General features: G+C 44.7%; 1 protein-coding gene across 2 annotated transcripts in view; it reads left to right on the forward strand.

The window, feature by feature from the left end:
* The window catches only part of LOC307200287 (cholesterol 24-hydroxylase-like), a 40,577-nt gene that overhangs the window by 6,408 nt on the left and 13,863 nt on the right, over positions 1 to 20,306 (forward strand). The window contains exons 3-11 of one of the 2 annotated variants that reach the window (XM_079948784.1): positions 46 to 127; positions 8,130 to 8,203; positions 9,654 to 9,740; positions 10,670 to 10,808; positions 11,740 to 11,850; positions 12,326 to 12,482; positions 13,884 to 13,946; positions 14,333 to 14,405; positions 15,313 to 15,397. In XM_079948784.1, coding sequence (XP_079804910.1) covers positions 46 to 127; positions 8,130 to 8,203; positions 9,654 to 9,740; positions 10,670 to 10,808; positions 11,740 to 11,850; positions 12,326 to 12,482; positions 13,884 to 13,946; positions 14,333 to 14,405; positions 15,313 to 15,397 — 871 coding nt within the window. The remainder of the gene's footprint in view (positions 1 to 45; positions 128 to 8,129; positions 8,204 to 9,653; positions 9,741 to 10,669; positions 10,809 to 11,739; positions 11,851 to 12,325; positions 12,483 to 13,883; positions 13,947 to 14,332; positions 14,406 to 15,312; positions 15,398 to 20,306) is intronic. The other variant, XM_079948785.1, reaches the window with a different exon arrangement.

Here is a 20,306-nt window from a genome sequence, read left to right on the forward strand (position 1 = left end):
TCGTATGGTCACTTTTTACTACTGTTCTAATTTCTGCCTTCACAGGGCTAATGAATATGGACCCATCTTGCGTTTTAATGCCTTTCACAGAGTCATGGTATTGGTATTAAGTCCTGAAGGAGTAAAGGTATATTTTGCGGTTTTCCCCTCTGAGCATGGAAACGAAAGTGATTTTTCAAAATTCCAGTATTCAGTGTATTATGCATCATTCCCTCTTCCAGGGAACTCTAGGAGTTGTAGCTTTGTGAAGACAGTAGGTAACTCCTAACAACTCCCAGCACATTGATCAAACTACAAAGCGTGTTCTCCTTCATGGAGAGCACGTGTTGCGGTGGGGTCTGCTGAGCCACCCCTCTGTTACCAGGCAGGGTCTCTAAAGATGGCCTGGGGCAGCGATTGGTTCACTGGGTTGCTGGGGTAAAAGTTATGTTGCAATTTTGGTGGGAGGGGTAAAATGTTTAAATACTCTGCACGCAGCCTGGAGCTTTCTCTTTGCTGCATGCAACGGATCACCCGCCCACCCGCCCTTGAGTAAGGGGTTGTTGCATTGACCTTGCTATGCCTGTCATGAGGTTGTCTGCTGTTGGGGCAGGGGCCTGGTAGGAATTTTGTCCATCTGGCTGATTGGCTGGGCGATTTGGTTTTTGCCTACTGCGTAGCAAATCATCACAACTTGTAAGGTTGCGGTTAGGCATTGGTTATAAATTGGTGGAGGAGGGGTTAGGATAGGCTGGGCCTGCCCCTCCATGGTTGCTGCGGAAAGGGAATTCCGTTAAAGGAATCCTGGGGCTTGCCATCTTTTCGTCCAATCCCTGGAATGGGACTAGGGCTGGCAAGCCTTCGGGGAGCATGCGGATGAGAATTGAGGGTCTGTGACTCAGCTCCATTTCTCCCCGACTTGTTTTCCCGCACTGGCTTTCGGTGGTGCCCGGAAGTCAGTTCTGTCCCCAGGCAGGGGGACAGATATGTTGTAATCTTCGAGCCTAGTCAGAGGAATGTGCCATTCTCCAGGCACCCGGCTCAGATTACTTGTTGACCTCCCTGTCAGCGACTCCCAGCAGGAGACAGGCGGGGTCTCTATCGGCGATCCTCCTCAGACGTGAGAAGAACACACCACTCTTCCCTCCTCCCTATCTTCCCCAGGAGGGGGAAAGAGACAGACAGAAATGTATTTACATGCCTTTATTTCTGTCTATGCAACAGTACAGAGAAACATGTCCGTACTCTTCAAACACCAACAGCAGAGAGAGAAAACTCCACCCCTGTACTTCCAGTACATGTCAGGTGACACACTGAGCTAACATCCGGTGCTCAGTACAGTGAATAGACTGTCCCTTTGCTCCCACGGTACAGTCACAAACATCAACATCCTGTTTGGCTTTTCCAGCCAGCTGCAGCTCGCTGCTGCATTGCTCCTTTTTGTAACATACTCCCCCAAAAGAATCAATGCGTGTTGCGAGCAAAGCTTGATCCAAAGAGGAAAACAAACAGTTGTTATACATACAACATTCCCCTGTTGTTACAGTTCTACCCTTGGAACTCCCCGCCACTGGTTTCCCCAGCGTACCTCTTTGGTTGTCTGGCTTCCAAGGAATGAGTGCTTCTTCATTACCTTGGTTAGCAACTCTCTGTTGTGCCTTTGTCTCTGACTTAGACACAGTTTCAACCTGTCCTCGGTTGTGTACAACAGCAACACATGCAACAGCTAAGTTGGCAAACTCTTCTGAATACCTCTTGGGTGGTACACCCTTTGTAACTCTCTCAGACCTATGTATGAGGTGCTGATCCTCTCTGCTCACTGGTTCAGTCTCAGGACTCTTTGGAGAACCAGTTCCAATAGTAAACAGTGGTTCTTCTTCCACCTGTGAAGGTCTAGCTATTGTGTGAGATTTCCTCTCAATGACTGTGTCAACTGAGCTCCCTGAGCTATCACTGTCTTCATCAGTACCACTGTAATGAGTAAAATCATCATCATCATCTGAATTGTCCTCTGTGGGAAATGTGTGAACAATTACTCTCTCCTGTTCAGGAGCGCTCTCTAGAAATTTTGTAAGAATCACCTGACCAGATTCAGACAGATTCAGATTCAGACCAGATTCTGTAGAGACCCTTTTCATATCCCACAAAAATGCCTTTGACATTTTTAACTCCACCTGGAGCCTCTGTCCTCACATGAGACCCAAAAACCTTGAAATGGGCAACAGAAGGTTTTCTATGGAACAGCTTCTCAAAAGGAGAACTTCCCAATTCTTTTGAAACCCTTCTCAACCACATATAACAATACGACATTAACGACTCCGCCCAGAACTCATGTGGCAGATGTGAACTAAGCAATTGCGCTTGCATCCCCTTTTGCAATTCTTTGTTCACCCGTACACAGACACCCCTGTTCCACGCTTCCGCTGAAACAGCTACTTTGTGCCTTATCCCTTTCTCCTGCAGGAAGTCCTGAAAATCCTGTAAAAGAAAAACTGGCTTCTCATCTGTGAAAAGACAATCAATGTTAGCATCATGCACATTTTTAACCTTGTCACAAAACTCTTTAAACCTTTCTAAGGCTTCTTGTGGTTTTTTCAAAACATACACTGAAACATAATGAGAAAAACAATCCACACACACAAGGTAAAATCTTGCATTGCCTCTAGATGGTGCTAGAGGACCAATCACATCAGCATACACCCGCTGAAATGCCCTGTCGACTCTGGTGACCTTCCTGGCGTCCTTTGCCACACCTGCGAAAGAAATCATGTTAGAATCAGATGAATTACATTTCATGTAATCACTTTGATCAAAAGTCAACAAATACAGTCCATCTTTCTCTCTGGCAGAAAAATACAACTCTCCATCTTTGTAGATCTTGTACCTTTCAGCATCATAGGACAGTTTTAGTCCTTTCTTGGCAATCTGTGAAACACTCAGCTGATTGAATTGCAACTCAGGAACCAAGTACACATTGTCTATAGTCAAGTTCAGACTCTCAAGATACACAGTCCCAACTCCGGTCGCTTCCAGCTCCTGACCGTTGGCCTGCTTCACAGTGAAGCTTTGCTTCTTAAACGACGAAAACAGATCTCTGTGTGGGGTCACGTGGACGGTGCAACCAGTGTCAATGATAAAAGCGTTCCCCACCTCTGGCGTGGTTCCTTTCGACATCAAAGCCTTTGCAGGTTTCACCTGTGACTTGGTACGACTTTTGCCTGACGCCTCAGGCCTTGCAGAGCTCCCCTTGGCTCCTTTCTGTTGACGTGGCCTCTTACAGTTCCGCTGAAGATGCCCAGTATGTCCACAATTATAACATCGGACAACGTTCAAAGCTACAGCATCCTCTCCAGTAGCAGTAGCAGTGGGGGAGCTAGAACTCCGTTCCTCCCTCCCCCTGTCCTTTACTTCCAGTGCAGCAAGTCTGTCCTGTTCATTAAGGACAACCGCGTACACTCTCTCCGAAGTGAGATCGTGCGCTGGAAGGGAACCAAGCTGACTGGCAACCGTTTTGTAAGTCCGATTCAGGCTGTTTATCACCATGAAGCAAAACACTTCCTCCTGCAGATGGAAATTGCGTTCTACCATCTGTTGGCGCAGAAACTTCATCTCCGTCCGGTGCGCTTGAACATCTCCATCAGGCGCAAGCCTCAGATTGGTCAGCTTTTCAAAATACAGCAACGCTGAAGAACCAGCATCTCTCTGATGTGTTCTACGCAGCGTCTCCCAAACCTCTCGCGCATATTGCAAATCCTGAATATGCACCAATTGACAATCCGAGACACACAGAATTATGGCCGTCCTGGCTTTCACATTCCGTGAATTCCAACCTTGCGTTGGTGCTGCAGGGATGGGGTTCTCAATCACCCCAAAAAGCCTCTGATTCTCAAGCAGGGCTTTCATCTTTACAGACCATGAGGCATAATTGTCATTAGTCAGGGGAGGTGGGTAAGGCAAGCCTCCCCCCTTCTTGGCATCCATTTTAAATCTAGGCCTCAGTTCTCACTCTAGAGTCTGTAAAATTTCCAAGAGTCTCTCTTGGCTGTTTTTACTGCCTTCTCCACTTGGCAGTAAAACCGCAAGCTGCTTAAAAGTCCTTGCAAAGATCAGTGAAGTAGACAAAACACACTCCGTGTTCCAGCCCCCAGCCAGCAAAAGCTTACTCTTCTGACTTTCCATTGCTTAGCAACTGTGCATACCAGTCTTATCTCGGTATGCAAGGCATGCGGCTGTGTTTCTCCACAGTGCTGGTTTCTAACGCAGACACTTTTGTGAACCGAAAACTTTCCTTAACGCGTTCACTTTACAGCCATAAATCCTCCATACCTTGGGGCTCCGTCGCTTGGCAATCAGCTCGTCTCGATGCCCAGCCGTCTGTTCAGCTCCCAGCTGCACGCAGACGTTATCTTTCTTCTCTTGGTGCAGAGGATGAAGAACGATCCATCAACCTCTCACGTAGCTTTCCATGGATCAGAACCACCGGCTCTTGCTACCAGATGTTGTAATCTTCGAGCCTAGTCAGAGGAATGTGCCATTCTCCAGGCACCCGGCTCAGATTACTTGTTGACCTCCCTGTCAGCGACTCCCGGCAGGAGACAGGCGGGGTCTCTATCGGCGATCCTCCTCAGACGTGAGAAGAACACACCACTCTTCCCTCCTCCCTATCTTCCCCAGGAGGGGGAAAGAGACAGACAGAAATGTATTTACATGTCTTTATTTCTGTCTATGCAGCAGTACAGAGAAACATGTCCGTACTCTTCAAACACCAACAGCAGAGAGAGTCTGTGATAAGATCTGTTGGCTAATTACTTTATAGCCCCAATTAGCCTCAGTTTACTGCCCAGCAGAGCAAGCTGCGCAGACCTGCTTCTCTCCGGCTTCGCCTTGCAGAGTAAAAGCACAGCGGAACAAAACTGTTGCAGTCTGCTTCAGATCCAGACAAACACACCAAGCACCTGTGTGTCCAAATTCATCAGTTCTTTATTGCAGCAAATATTTACAGCTCAGCATTTCTCAGATTCTCCTGGACTGCTAGCATTCATGGCGTCCGTCTCTCTCAGAGACAAAGAGAGAACAACAAGTAGAGCTCCTCCCTCCTTCCAAACGTCAGAATGGGAGGCACAACTCAGAACAAATTAACCCAGTAAGTTCTGAATCCCAACAGAGTCCACCCCTGTACTTCCAGTACATGTCAGGTGACACACTGAGCTAACATCCGGTGCTCAGTACAGTGAATAGACTGTCCCTTTGCTCCCACGGTACAGTCACAAACATCAACATCCTGTTTGGCTTTTCCAGCCAGCTGCAGCTCGCTGCTGCATTGCTCCTTTTTGTAACAAGATAGTCTTAACCAATGCCTAAACAACCACTCACGGTTTTGTATTTAAATAAAGTTGTGGCCAAAATTATGCCAAAAACCTTAAACAAAAATTAAGTGTGCGTTGTGAATTATTTGGGGGGTGGCTTGGGGACCTCGACACGCAACTCCCAGGATTCTATGGGAGAAGCCGTGACTGATAGAGATCTTGACTCTTTGTTGTTTTGGAGTCTCTGACTCCTTATTACAAACCACTTGAGTACATTTTTAAATATATAGTAAGTGGTCTATTGACACGGGTGGCACTGTGGTCTAAACCACAGAGCCTAGGGCTTGCCGATCAGAAGGTCGGCGGTCTGAATCCCCGCGACGGGGTGAGCTCCCGTTGCTCTTTCCAGCTCCTGCCTACCTAGCAGTTCGAAAGCACATCAAAGTGCAAGTAGATAAATAGGTACCGCTCCAGTGGGAAGGTGAACGGCGTTTCCGTGCGCTGCTCTGGTTCACCAGAAGCAGCTTAGTCATGCTGGCCACATGACCCGGAAGCTATACTGGCCAGCTCCCTCGGCCAATAAAGCGTGATGAGTCGTTCGACTGGACCTAATGGTCAGGGGTCCCTTTACCTTTACCTTTAAGTGGTCTATAAGAGGACTAAATTATCCCCACTCCCACTTCACCACATTACAAGTAGCTCAGGAAGACTGCTGAATCACACACTTCCCAGCATCTCTGGTTTAATCCCTATGGTTCAAACCATTTGTTTTCCCAGTAGAAGAATTCTGTACATTTGGATTAAATATAGCAGGGGTGCAGGAATTAGAATTACTAAGGAAATGGTAGGAGATGGATATGAGGGATATAACTCATTCAGAGAGCCTGCGTTCATAGATAGACCGATAACAAAAAGTTCAATTCACAGGAATTGCCTTGTGGTGCTTTCAAATTTGCCATGAAAAGCAATCATAAATTTTTACTCAGTGATTGCTGTGCTCCCAGTGTGCTTTTTTGGAAGTAAAGTTCTCTGGATTCAATACCAAGTAAACTTGTTTAGAATTATTATTATTATTATTATTATTATTATTATTATTTAAATTTGTATGCTGCCCTATACCCGCAGGTCTCAGGGAGGTTCACAGGATAAAATCACGATATAAAATCACAATATATCAGGCATGGACAAACTCTGGCCCTCCAGATGTTTGGGACTTCAATTCCCATCATCCCTAGCTAACAGGACCAGTGGTCAGGGATGATGGGAATTGTAGTCCCAAACATCTGGAGGGCCGGAGTTTGCCTATGCCTGCAATACATCACCAAAATAAAAACAAGAGCAACCCAATAATCCCCCCAACTCCACATTTTAAAAGGGCATTGAATGTCAGACAAAGGCCTGGTTAAAGAGGTACGTTTTTGCCTGTACAGTGGACCCACTACTGGGTAAACTGTAGATTTCCCTATGACGTTCTAATAGCAAACTTCCCTGCTAAGTCCATCTTGTCTGAGTGCCAGCCTCACACCCAGTTAAACATATCTCTCTTTTTTTGGAATATTTTTTGAATTTTATAACAATTAATGATACAAATCTCATTCATCATGTTATTTACAGTTATTCTCCCTCCCCTCCCCTGGACTTCCCTCAACTCCCCCTCTGCTGAGTTATTTAGTTTTATTTATTGTATCCTGATTTTCCTACACAAAAATAAAACCCCTTATCATTACTCTGAAATATCTGTTACTCAAATGAAATTGTGAAAGTTTATTTAAATCCTGCCAGTGAATCCAGTCCATTCTGTTGTTTCTGCAGATAAACTGTAAATGGTTCCCAGACTCTTTTGAAGTCCTTTTTGTCCTTCTCTCATAGTTTATCTGTTAGCTTAGCCAATTCTGCATAGTTCATCAGCTTTTCTTGCCATTGTTCGTTTGATGGTATTTCTTCCGTTTTCCAATATTGTGCAATCAAGATTCTTGCCGCTGTTGTAGCATACATAAATAATGTCCATTTTTCTTTTGGTAGCTCTTGATTTGAGATACCTAACAAAAAGACTTCAGGGTGTTTAACAAAATTCATTTTAAACATTTTTTTCAATTCATTGTATATCGTTTCCCAATATTTTAATGCGTTTGCATTCCCACCACATAGGATAAAATGTTCCTTCCTTTTCCTTACATCTCCAACATCTGTTATTTTCTTTCCTAAACATCTTTGCCATTTTTACTGGTGTGGCATACCATCTATACATCATTTTCATGTAATTCTCTCTTAATAGTATGCAATCTGTGAAATTTATATCATCAACCTTCCACAATTTTCCCCACACCCAGTTATACATATCTGAGGTTTCTCTGAAACAGCATTTGTTGATTCTCCACAGACCTACAGAATGTGTCTTACAAAAAGGCATTTAAAACTTTTGGGGGGAAATACTCTGACACCACTTTTTGGGTGAACTTTCACACATTGAACCCTCTCAAGGCAGAAAGGTGAAGACCTCCCAGCCCACCCCAGATTTAAATACCCCAAATCCCACACTCTAAACACTGGTGGGATGGAGGAAGCCCTGTACAGTATATCTTATTCCCTCTTCACAATTTTAGCGGAGGGTATTCATTGTGACCACATGAATTACCATATTTTTTCTTGTGTAAGACTATAATTTTTCCTAATTTTTTGAAGTTTAAAATAAGGGGTCGTCTTATATATGGATAGTGCATAGTGCATTTTCTTAATTTTGAGTCCCCCCAAATAGGGGGCATCTTATACATGGGGGGGGGGCGTGTTATACATGGAAAAATACAGTATATGTGAATATGGACTGACCAAATGATTTAATTTTAGGAGTTCCTGATGTTACCACAATACTCAAAGGATCCATTTATATATGGACGTTATTTTAATTTATGCGGTGTACGGTAGGTAAGATGTACATAGCTAAGATATACGTGGCGTGTGGGATGAGAAAATTCTATTGATTCTATTGATTCAGAAAATTCTATTGATTCTTCAGGCTCTGTTATATGCAGAAATGGATAGCACTGAATAACTTGGGTTCAGGATTCCTTAAGGACCACCTGAGCCTTTATATCCCATCCCAGTCACTGAGAATATCCTGAGGAGCACTGTTCATTGTCCCCCCATCTTAACAGAGCACTGACTGGCTTCAGCTGGAAGTTCAGTATTTTGCTTTGCTAGTCCCAGGCTAAAGGATGTGGATGGCGCTGTGGGTTAAACCACAGAACCTAGGACTTGCCGATCAGAAGGTCAGCAGTTTGAATCCCCACAACGGAGTGAGCTCCCGTTGCTCGGTCCCTGCTCCTGCCAACCTAGCAGGTCAAAAGCATGTCAAAGTGCAAGTAGATAAATACGTACTGCTCTGGCGGGAAGGTAAACGGCGTTTCCGTGCACTGCTCTGGTTCACCAGAAGCAGCTTAGTCATGCTGGCCACATGACCCGGAAGCTGTATGCCGGCTCCCTCGGCCAATAAAGCGAGATGAGCGCTGCAACCCCAGAGTTGGTCATGACTGGACCTAATGGTCAGGGGTCCCTTTACCTTTTAGTCCCAGGCTGTGGACCACCCTCACAGCATAGATTTGGCAGTCATCCTCACAGCTAACTCTCAGACATTTCTTGGGAGACCTATTTTATGTGGACAGGTCAATTCAGCTCTCAATTTTTTATTTTTTTTTCAAGATGAGCCTGTCATTTAAAACGATTATTTTGTACACCACTTTGATATTTTCTATGAGTGTGCAGTATACGCATATTTTTTTTATAAACAAATAAATAAAAAGTGCAGTAAATGTTGTGCGATCAAGGTGTCGAACCTATGAATTGGTGACAACAGACCCCCAAGTGCTGGATGGCATTTCTAAGCGGTTTCATACAGATATTGAAACAGTGTAGGAGACAAGATAAACTCAAAAGTCTACCCAAGAGTCTATTCCCACTCTCTGGAACTGACACTGGAGGGAGATCTGGAAGCCCTGTCAATCAGAGAAGAGGTCAGTTCTTCTTCAACTCAGTCTTGGGCTGATTAACATCCAATACCCTTTTAAATGTGTTGCTGGGGGTGGGGTATTGTTATGTTTTTGTGCTTGCTTTTATTATGCATTTTGGGTTTTCTCCCTCCTGTAATTTTAATGAAATTTTCTGTTTTACATTTTAGAATATTCATTTAAACAATCTTAAAATATCAGTGACTTCCCTTCTTCTCTTTCAATGCTTCATTTTGCATAAATTAAATCCCTGCATATTTTACATAAACTATACCATTCAGTATTCCATTATTACAGGACAGTGGGTCAGAACATGATTTCAAAACTGGTCCTGAAATAGTAATAAAAATTCTCCAACTTTTTTCAGATTTTTTGGAAATGGCTTGCTGACTGATCATGATTATGACCACTGGCACAAGCAGCGGAAAATTATGGACCCGGCCTTCAGTCGCAAGTAGATATTAACAGAATGTCTTTTCTTAAGTGATGCTGCGCATTTCGGTTCATGTTAATAACCTAACCACCTATCTCTAAATGTGCTTATGGCTCAATTTGCAGATAGCACTAACCCAAACAGCATGAATGTATGCTTCTGGCATACATTCTGGAGGCTTCTGGAGAGCCGATTGTGACTGTTTTTCTTCTCTTGTTGCTGCTGTGAGCTAATCCATGATTTGGCTTAGCGGGTTGTCTGAAACAGGATTCATGGTTTGTCTCCCTCCAGACAAACCATAGGCAGTGTAAAACCAAGGACAAGCCTTGGTTGCAGTTTGGTGCAAGAGAAATCATGAGTGTGGGTTTGGGCAATAAACTAAGACAAACCACAGCTTAGCTCACAGCAGCAGGAGGACCAAATGTGGAGAGGAGCAAAGTAGCCACAATCTTGAGAACCAGCACGTTCATGCTAAGCTATAGTCCAAGTAGCTGTGCTGTGTTTCACCTCCATATTGGAGGCAGAAATAATTCTGTGTGTGTTGCTGGAAGCCACAAGAGGCAAGAATAACCTTGTGCTTGGGTCTTGCTTGCTTGGCCACTGTGAGAACGGAATGCTGTACTGCATGGGCCATGGGTCTGATCCAGTTAGCTCTTATAAAGTGGTACCTCTGGTTACGTACTTAATTCGTTCTGGAGGTCCGTTCTTAAGCTGAAACAGTTCTCAGCCTGAAGACCACTTTAGCTAATGGGGTCTCCTGCTGCTGCCGTGCGATTTCTGTTCTCATCCTGAAGCAAAGTTCTTAACCCGAGGTACTATTTCTGGGTTAGCAGAGTCTGTAACCCGAGGTGTATGTAACCCAAAGTACCACCGTATTCATTTCCACACCTTAGACAGCATTTAGTTTGACCGCAAAGTCCTGCCTTTGCTTGATTTTATTAATTTCACAGTTTCCTGATGGGCTTGATGGGGCCCTTTAACGAGCAAACAGAAGAGCTTATGAGGGTGCTGGATGAAAAAGCCGATGGAGAAACTGCAGTGGATGTGATGAGCCTGCTGAAACGCGTGACGCTGGACATCATTGCAAAGGTACTCGCCGGATGAATTTCCTGTTTTCATTAAGGAGCAGGGGATGCCTCTCATTCTGAGTCAAACTGAGTCAAAGGGCAGCACAAAGGACAAGTTTAATATGGGAGAAAAGGGTGTTGGGAAGCCCTCACCCTTTTGGGCTAACACATAGGGAAAGGAAATCTTACATTGCATGTCTGTTGAATAGAGCCACAGCACAAATAAATAATTTTTGCCAAGTATCCAGAGGAATGCTGCGATTCCCCAGCTCAACTTTCACCCAGCTGCATAAGACATGCAAAGATGACCTCAGAATAATAACAATGTGTTGTACCTATTTTTTAATTGCTGTTGCTGTTTTAATTGTATGGAATTCATGTTGGCTGGCTTTAATAGTGTTTAATTTTGGTTTTATTTTTGTATATTTCTGTGCCAGGACCTTCAGGTGAAAGGCAGGCTTTATATATGTTAAGTAAATACAGTGGTACCTCGGGTTAAGTACTTAATTCATTCCGGAGCTCCGTACTTAACCTGAAACTGTTCTTAACCTGAAGCACCACTTTAGCTAATGAGGCCTCCTGCTGCCGCTGCGCCGCTGGAGCACGATTTCTGTTCTCATCCTGAAGCAAAGTTCTTAACCTGAAGCACTATTTCTGGGTTAGCGGAGTTTGTAACCTGAAGCGTATGTAACCTGAGGTACCACTGTATATAACAAAATGTACACACGCATACACAGCCTGTTGTGTTTCTGACCAAAAAACCAAGGGCTTTTTAACATTCCTGTAACTCTCTTGTGAACTTGAAACAAGCTGAACCCCACAGGTATAATGTACCAAAACATTTCCTCCTCTTTGGTGTTTAAAAGGCTTGAGAAACAGAGATCAAGCTTGAATTGCAAAGGAGGATGGCAGAATGCAAAGATGTTTTAAATCCCCTTTCTTCACATTATCAGGCAGCCTTTGGCCTTGAATTGAACACCCTGCATGATGACAGCACGCCTTTTCCGCATGCGATCTCCATGATCATGAAAACACTGGGTCAGTCACACGATCCATCATTTCAGGTCAGTGCAGGCATTTCTCGTGGAACTCGGACCCTCTCTGAAACATACATTATTGCTTGTCAAACTTATTCCAAGAGTCTTGGACAAATCCTTTTGGGAAACTGGCAAGTGATGTTATCACTTAGTTCTTTTGCACCCCAGCATTCCTGCGCCACTAGATATGCCTTGAACATTTTTGCTTGGGCTTGCCCTGTTCTTCCTGTTTCCAGAGTGTCTTGTTACAACTGCAGGACCCGCATAGATTTTGCATAGCCGTTTTATTGCTGATCAATCAGCGATCTCTGATATGTTGGAATGGACCATTCAACACCTGCTGGTCACAAAGGATGCTTGTCTAAGGGATCATGAACCGCCAATGGGCCACAGCTATCTTCTGTCTTAGCAGGTGGCTTTTGTTGACAGCTACGCCGTCCAGTAATATGTTCTTGGTTTTGCTCTGCTCTGCTCCTCATGATAGTATCTGTTATCTGTCCAGTATCTGCCAAAGTACAGGAAAGAAGTGAAAGAGGTTCAGGAGAGCTTGCTGCTGCTGCGCCGTTTTGGCAGCCAGTGTATCGAACAGAGACGCAAAGCCATCCAGAACGGGGAGGAGATCCCATTGGATATTCTGACTCAGATACTGAAGAGTGCAGGTAGGGGACTCCTTTTTTAAATATGCTTTTTATTAATTTTCTGGTTTACACAAATAAATACAATAAATTTCATCCATCGTCCACTCATTTCCTTATCTGCCGCTCTGCCGAGCCATGACTTCCCTCCCTCCCTCCAAATAGTTTTACTTTTTCAATTTACTTCCCGCAGTCGCTTCTTATTTTCCCAGTCCACGCCGTAATATTTATTTCAGTCCTGCTAGTATCTTCAGGTTCCTACAGTTATTATTTATCTTTTATCCTAAAAGACTGGCTGATTAATTGGTGTGTCTCTCAATGCCCTGTCTCCTAGAGGTGTAAGTTCCAGCGTTAAAAACCACAGTAATCTCCAATTTCCCCTTCTATTCTGTGTTATTTATATAATCCATAAATTTACTCCAGTCTCTTCTCTTTGGAATTTTGGATCCTGCAGGTCAGTTTTGCTAGTTCCACATATTCCAACATCTTCATCTGCCACTCCTCCACAACTGCTAATTCTTGTACTTTCCATTTTTGGGCAAACAAAATTCTAGAAGCGGTCATTGCATACATAAATAACCTTCAATCCACCTTTTCAATTTCATCTCCCATCAAGCCCAGCAAAAAAGCTTCTGGCTTTTGGGGAAATGTATATTTAAACATCTTTTTCACTTTGTTGTAAATCATTTCCCAAAACGATTTTGTTTTCTCACATGACCACCACATGTGGTAAAAGTCACCATCCTTATCTTTACACTTCCCGCGTAATTTACTTCTCATCCTAAACATTTTTGCCAATTTCACGGGTGGCAAGTACCATGGGTACACCATTTTCATTGTATTTTCTTTTAAGATGGTACATGCTGTAAATTTTAAGTTCTCGTTCCACAATCTCACAACATTGAGTATGATGTGTGGGTAGGGGACTCCTTTTTTCAAGGAATCATAGAATTGGAAAGGACCAAATATAGGATGGGGAACACTTGGCTCGCTAGCAGTACATGTGAAAAGGATCTAGGGGTCTTGATGGACCACGAGCTGAACATGAGTCAACAGTGCGATGCAGCAGCAAAAAAAGTGAATGCTATTTTAGCCTGCATCAACAGAAGTGTAGAGTCCAGCTCAAGGGAAGTAATAGTACCACTCTATTCTGCCTTGGACAGACCACACCTGGAATACTGTGTCCAGTTCTGGGTGCCACAATTTAAGAAGGATGTTGACAAGCTGGAACTTGTGCAGAGGAGGGCAAGTAGGACAATAAGAGCTTTCTGACAGTAAGAGCTGTTTGACAGTGGAACAGTCTCCCTTGGGATGTTGTGGACTCTCTCCTTGGGGGTTTTTAAGCAGAGGTTGGATGGCATCTGTCATAGAGGCTTCCTTTTGGGCAGGGAGGTCAGCCTCACTCTTGGTTTCCTGTCTTGACAGCTGAGGAAGGGGACTGCGATGCTGAAATTCTCCTGGACAATTTCGTCACTTTCTTCATTGCAGGTTGGTAGATCTATATTCCGTTTTCCCTTCCATCCTTTAATTATGAACTGACCCAGACCCTGCGATCATCCTTTGAGGCCCTTCTTCATGGGCCTCCTCCGTGAGAGATCTGGAGGGTGGCAGCATGAGAACAAGGCCTTTTCTGTGGTGGCTCCCCACTTGTGGAATGCTCTTCCCAGGGAAGTTCGACTGGCGCCTTCATTATATATCTCCAGGCACCAGGCGGAAATGTCCCTCTTCAACCAGGCCTTTGGCTAATTAAACAATCTGTGGCCTTTTAAACTGGGTATGTATGGTTGTAAACTGACCTGTGATCTTCAAATGAAAGGTGGTATAGAAATTTAATAAATCGTAATAATAAAGTAATTAGATTTCCTGTCCTGCAGGTCACGACACCACTGCCAACCTGTTGTCTTTTACCATATTGGAACTGGGACGGCAACCTGACATATTGAAGAAGTGGGTAAAGTTCGCAAGTCCCTTTTATTCTTCATTTATTTGTGTTTTTATTTTTTAGCAGGTCCCTCCTACCCACTGACAGTCCATTGAATTATTTTATGCACTCTGTGTATGTCTAATGTTATATCCAGAAACTGGAGAAAGGAAAAGGAGCTCAAGGTGGCGCACAGAGTTCTCTTCCTCCCCATTTGATCTTCACAACAACCCTGTGAGATAGGCTAGGCTGAGAGTGAGTCACTGGCCCATGATCACCTAGTGAGCTTCACGGCTGAGTGAGGATCTGAACCTTGGTCTGCCAGGTTTTAGTCCAACATTCCAACCATTATACGTGTTGCATCTCCCTTCTCTCTATATGTGTTAAACTGTGTCCTGGATTGTAACCACCCAGGGCACCTAAACTGGCTATGATCTGGGAGCAATTATTTCTTATCTTTGGACGAACCAAACCAATATGCATTTTGACTGTGTGAGTGAATTATGGTGCTGCTTAGTCCTAGGAAGATACCGTATTTTTTACTATATAAGACGCACCTTTTCCCTCCTAAAAAGTAAGGGGAAATGTGTGTGCGTCTTATGGAGTGAATGAAGGCTGTGCAGCTATCCCCGAAGCCAGAACAGCAAGAGGGATTGCTGCACAGTGATCCCTCTTGCTGTTCTAGCTTCTGGCTTAGCTGCGCGAAGCCTCTTCAGGGCAGCGGGATGAAGGCTGTTCTTGCTTCTGGGATTCAGAATATTTTTTTTCTTGTTTTCCTCCTCCAAAAACTAGGTGCATCTTATGGTCTGGTGCGTCTTATAGAGCGAAAAATATGGTAAATACAGATACTTTCAAAGGTAGATGTCTGCCTTTTAGCATAATAAACAATCCACGGACATTTGAGTAAAATTTCTCCTGCATTTCCTTCTTAAGACTTCAGGCTGAAGTGGACGAGGTCGTTGGGGTGAAGAGAGATGTTGCCTATGAAAATCTCGCAGAGCTTAAATACTTATCACAGGTACACTTGGGGAATGCTCTGAAAAGCTCCTAGATGCCCAGCCATTAAGAGTAAGACATTGGTTTTAAGATGAAACTTGAGGCCTTGTTTTAGAGGAAAGAATATCTCAAAGTTCTTTAGCTGTAATATTAACACCATGAGGGGGGGGGGAAATCTCAGTTTCTCGTAAGGAATTCTCATAGTGCAGAGAAATCTTATCTGCTTCATCAGCCTCCAGAAGAATAAGTGTGATACTGTGATACCTTTTTAACTGTTCAAACACTGGATATGCAATGACTCTAATTCTTCCTGGTCCATCCCTGTAGCAGTAGGGAAGTTCAACTAGTGCAAGCAGAAAATCCCTTAGTGCAGGAGCAGCCACATCTGGTACTCTCCAGATGTTATGGATTACAGGTCACCAGCCAGTGGTTAGGGATGGTGGGAGGGCACTGCATTAACTATCGCTTCCTTACTGCACATAACTATGTAGTCCTTTCGTTTGGGCATTGTCAGAGCTGCCCGAGGTCCCAGCTCACAAAGGACCAACGCCAGTTCTTGCTATATACAAAAGTCTTTATTAAGGTTCAGTTTCAATTTCAAAACCGCGGCGCGCAGCTCTACGTCTCAACCCTAGACCTCTGAAGTTCCGTCTGAATCTCCTCCCCCCAGACACCAGTTCACGACCCTAGCCTTGCTCCACCTCCTCCTTTGCTCCTTTCTCCTCTGGGTCCGTCTGCCCGCTGGGCTGTCGCCCTTTCTGGACTCTTCTGATGCTGATTCCCCGGATTCTTCCCCCTGCTTCCGGCGTGCTTTAGGACCTGGCTCCCAATCCGAGCTCCCTGCTGTCCTGCGCGCCTGTACATTTGAACTTGGCGCGCGCGCCCAGCCGGCAACCTTCCTCCTGACCGTTACACTGCTCCTGTCACTGCTTCCCCCTTCGGGGGGGCTAGCTGGGTCTGACTTCCCTCCCGTTCCCTCACTCAGCGATAGGGGCGTGGTCAGCCCTGACTCATCTTCTCTCCCCACTGGAGGGGAAGCCGGCCCTGACACGTGGGACTCTTCCCCCCCGCTACGCTCTGGTGGGGAAGCTGGTTCCGATCTCCAGCTGCTGCTTTGGGAGTCGCCGCTGGCCCCTTGCTTCTGGTGCGTCCCTCCCGGGACCCCCCTTGCCCTGGCCATCGGTGCCCCCTTCTGGGAATCTTCCGAATCGCTGGAGAAGCTCATGGAATCTCTCGGCCCACTGTCATACTCTCCTACGCTGCCCTCGGATTGTTCCCCTTCGCTCTCCGCCTCCTCTCTCCCCTGTGCCTCTGCTCCCGAACCCCTGACAGGCATGATAGAATAAATATGCCTCTGTTACTCATTTCTTGTGCACAGATCTTCTAAGGTTGTGCTTCCTTTATGCAGTGGTACCTTGCTTCTCAAACATAATCCATTCTGGAAGTCCGTTTGACTCTCAAAACATTTGAAAACTAAGGCGTAGCTTCCAGTTGGCTGCAGGAGCTTTCAGCACACAAGTGGAGGCCGTGTCGGATGTTCAGCTTCTGAAAAACGTTTGAAAACCGGAACATTTCCAGGTTTTTGGTGTTCAGGAGCTAATTTGTTCGTCAACTAAGCTGTTCGAGAACCAAGGTTCTGTGCGATGGTCCGGGAGAGAGGCTGAGAGCTGGGAAGAGGAAGTCAGTTGCAGTCTGTTCCTCAGACAGCTGGGCACCCAGGAGTGGGGGTGCAGGCCATTCCAAGAGCTCTGGGAAAGCCAAAGTCTCCAAGAGTTGTTTGTGCTCCGAGGCGAAGTCCAACAGCGAAGGGCATTGTTCTGCAGAGGCTCTGGAATGCAAGGTCAGCCACCTGCTAGGAAGGCAGATAAGCGACGGTTCTCAGACGGCGAAGCGTGAGAACACCGGCAGAGGCCTTGCAGCAACCATGGCAACCAGGATGGACACTGGCAGAGGCCCAGGTGGGGGTGCGAGCGTCGCCATGGCAACCTAGGAAGACAGCCAGAGAGCCACGTTGTCTCTTGTTGTCGATACGGGAGCGACCCACAGCCTAGTGCCATCTGGTGGGCTCCTGAGAAATTGCAAGACAGTTAAATCTGGACGTTTTGTCACGATGGCAGATGGCTCTAAGAGAGTTAACTCAGACAGGTTTTTTATACTGTCCCTTTATAGATCATGAGGTGTGGGAATATGGTCATTTGTCCATAAGAGCATGGGCAAAAGTTCATTATTGCAAGGTGATTTCATAAGCAGAAAGCATTGCTTGGAGCATGATCAACGCGTGGACAGCTCATGCTGTCCTAATGATTGGTCCACGTAACATAGCCTGATGGTCTACGTGGTCTAGTGCGATGGCCCTTATCTGCTGGCTGAGAACAAGTGGGATTCCTTGTATTTTGTATCTTTCTGACTTTACACAATAAAGGCTATGCTCCAGCAGCTTCTAGAGAGAGCTGCGGCCAGACTTCTTCAACCCATCTTGGTGTGAGACTGATTATTTACGGATGGCGAGCAGGTTCTCGTCAATGAGGTGCAAGCTTTTGTGGTCCCTGAGCTTGCTCATTCTCTTTTAAGTGTATCAGCTCTTATTGCTGATGGGTTTGATGTGGTGTTTACTAACAACATGTGTTATTTTTACAGGGATGGGAAGAAGCTCCACAGTGTTGAGGGGAAGGACAGGCTCTTTCTGGTGCAGATGCCTGTCACTGATGCTACTGTTGCAGAGTCCCCTGAAGAAGCACAAGTGCAGTGTGCAAATGTACCACCACACCATGATTGTTTACATTTGTGGCATCGCAGGTTTGGGCATGCAGGGTGGTCATATGTTAAGAAAGCCGCAGAGAACACAATTGGGTGTGGGTTCAAGGCATGTGATAAATACTTAGATTGTCAAGCTTGTAAGCAATCAAAGATTACAACATGCACATATCCCAGGTCAGAAAGGAGGACCAGCAAACCCTTTGATCTGGTTCATGCAGATTTATGTGGTCCGATGCAGGTAGCTTCTCTGGTTCGAAGCATGTTTTGGTTCTGATTGATGATTTTTCGAGACACACCTGGCTGTTTACACTTAAACACAAGTGGGAGGCGGCTGCACTGATCAGGGATTGGATCACAGCGGTAGAGCTGCGTTTCTCCACCATGGTGGTTTCTTTTCAATCTGATCGGGGGCGGAGTTCACAGGTTCTGCGCTGCAATCTTTCTTCAGGCAGAAAGGTATCAGTCATCGATTGACTGCCCCCTACTCTCCGCAACAGAACGGGGTTGCGGAGAGAAAACATCGCACCCTACAGGAAGCAGCGAATGCTATGCTGGCAGACTCGGGTCTGCCACAGCGCTTTTGGGCCGAGAGTTATAAGACGGCATGCTTTGTTCAGAACAGGGTGTTGAATTCAAGTGTGGGAGACACGCCCTACTTTCTGCTGCATGGGAAGAAACCCAAAGTGGATTTCTTTTTTCTTTTTTTTTAAATAATATTTATTAAAGTTTCCAGAATAAAAAAGGAAAGATAGAAAAAAGAAAAGAATAAAGTTTACACTTAATTTCGTTGACATCTTTCCCGCACTTCCCCCTCCCCTTCTTGTATTCCCATTCCATAAAATTAATTCCACAAATTCTTACCCCAAATTTTAAAACCTTATTATAATTATAAATAACCCATTTATTCAAAATTAATTTATCTTATTTAACCATTTCTCCTTATAATTTTTATGCTTCCCTAAGCTCGACCCCAATTCTCTTCCACGAATTCCCCTATTTTCATAGAACAAGAAAAAATAAGAGAAAAGAAAAGAAAGAAAAAATATGTAATTTTACAGCCTTTGGATTCCAAATCTCCCTCCCCCTTTTCCCGGTTCCGATCCCCAAAGTTCATCCATCTGTCTACTGCCAAACTGGAGAACCCACGTCCATGTCTCAGTTCCACTTTGCTGTCTTTTGATAGCTTTTGGTTTCTGAAAGTCCAATCTCGGAGAAACTCTCCGAAAAGATCATTCTTCTTCCATCCTGACCTCTATGTTTAAGAGTATAACTCAAATTCTGTTTCTTGATCCTTTTAAAGTCTGGATGTCCCAAATGTTCCAACTTCGAGTTTAGTCCAGCTCTTATTCCTCAGGTTTCTTTTCCTGTTCTGCTGCAAAAACCTTCTAATTCAGAAACTTCTTGTTCTCCACAGAGGCTTTATTTATTCAGGAACATAAACTTACGTCAAGTCCCTTCCTTTCTTCAATAGATAAATCCATTGTCTCCTTTAGTGTAGAAACCTCTGTAGACAAAATAATGCTTCGTTTTTGCAGCTTTCCCAAGAGATAACAAATCCTGCTCAATTTCATAGTATTTTTTCACTTGCTGCTACTGTTGCAATGTCCCAACCTCCCTCTAGAGGGAATATGGTAACTTAACTTCTTTCCAGATCAGACCCAAAAGTCAAATAACTTGTTGCCTTTATTTCCAATAATTTATGTCCAAATTGTAACAAATCTAACCAGCAAAGCCATTGTAACAAAGTTCTCTTTTATTTTCCTGCTTTGACAGCTACTTTGACAGCTGTCAAAGTTTCTGTGTCTCTTCGCCAGTTTCTCATGACGGATCGCTCCCGGTTCCCGGGGGAGTTGCATTTTAATTCTCACAAACCAATCTTCTCCTCCAGCACAATTATTGTAATTTCCCTTCGTGAAATTAATTTTTTTCAAATAAACAAGTTCATCTCTCGCTCTTAGTTGTCAAATCCTTGCGTTAAGACATCTACAACAGGGGGGGGGCTTCCTTTTTGCACCTCCCCCGCTCGCTCCAAATTCGTAAATCAAATTTTTCCTTTTAAGTCCGATAAATTCACTCACGGGTTGTTCTTTTTAATCCAAATCCAAAATTTTCCAAAGAAGAAGTCGTTGCTCTCCGCCGAATGGCATGCGGCTTCGCTGGGCAGGGGAAGCAGT

Source organism: Podarcis cretensis (genome assembly GCF_951804945.1).
Source record: "Podarcis cretensis genome assembly, chromosome: 1".
Lineage (NCBI taxonomy): Eukaryota > Metazoa > Chordata > Lepidosauria > Squamata > Lacertidae > Podarcis > Podarcis cretensis.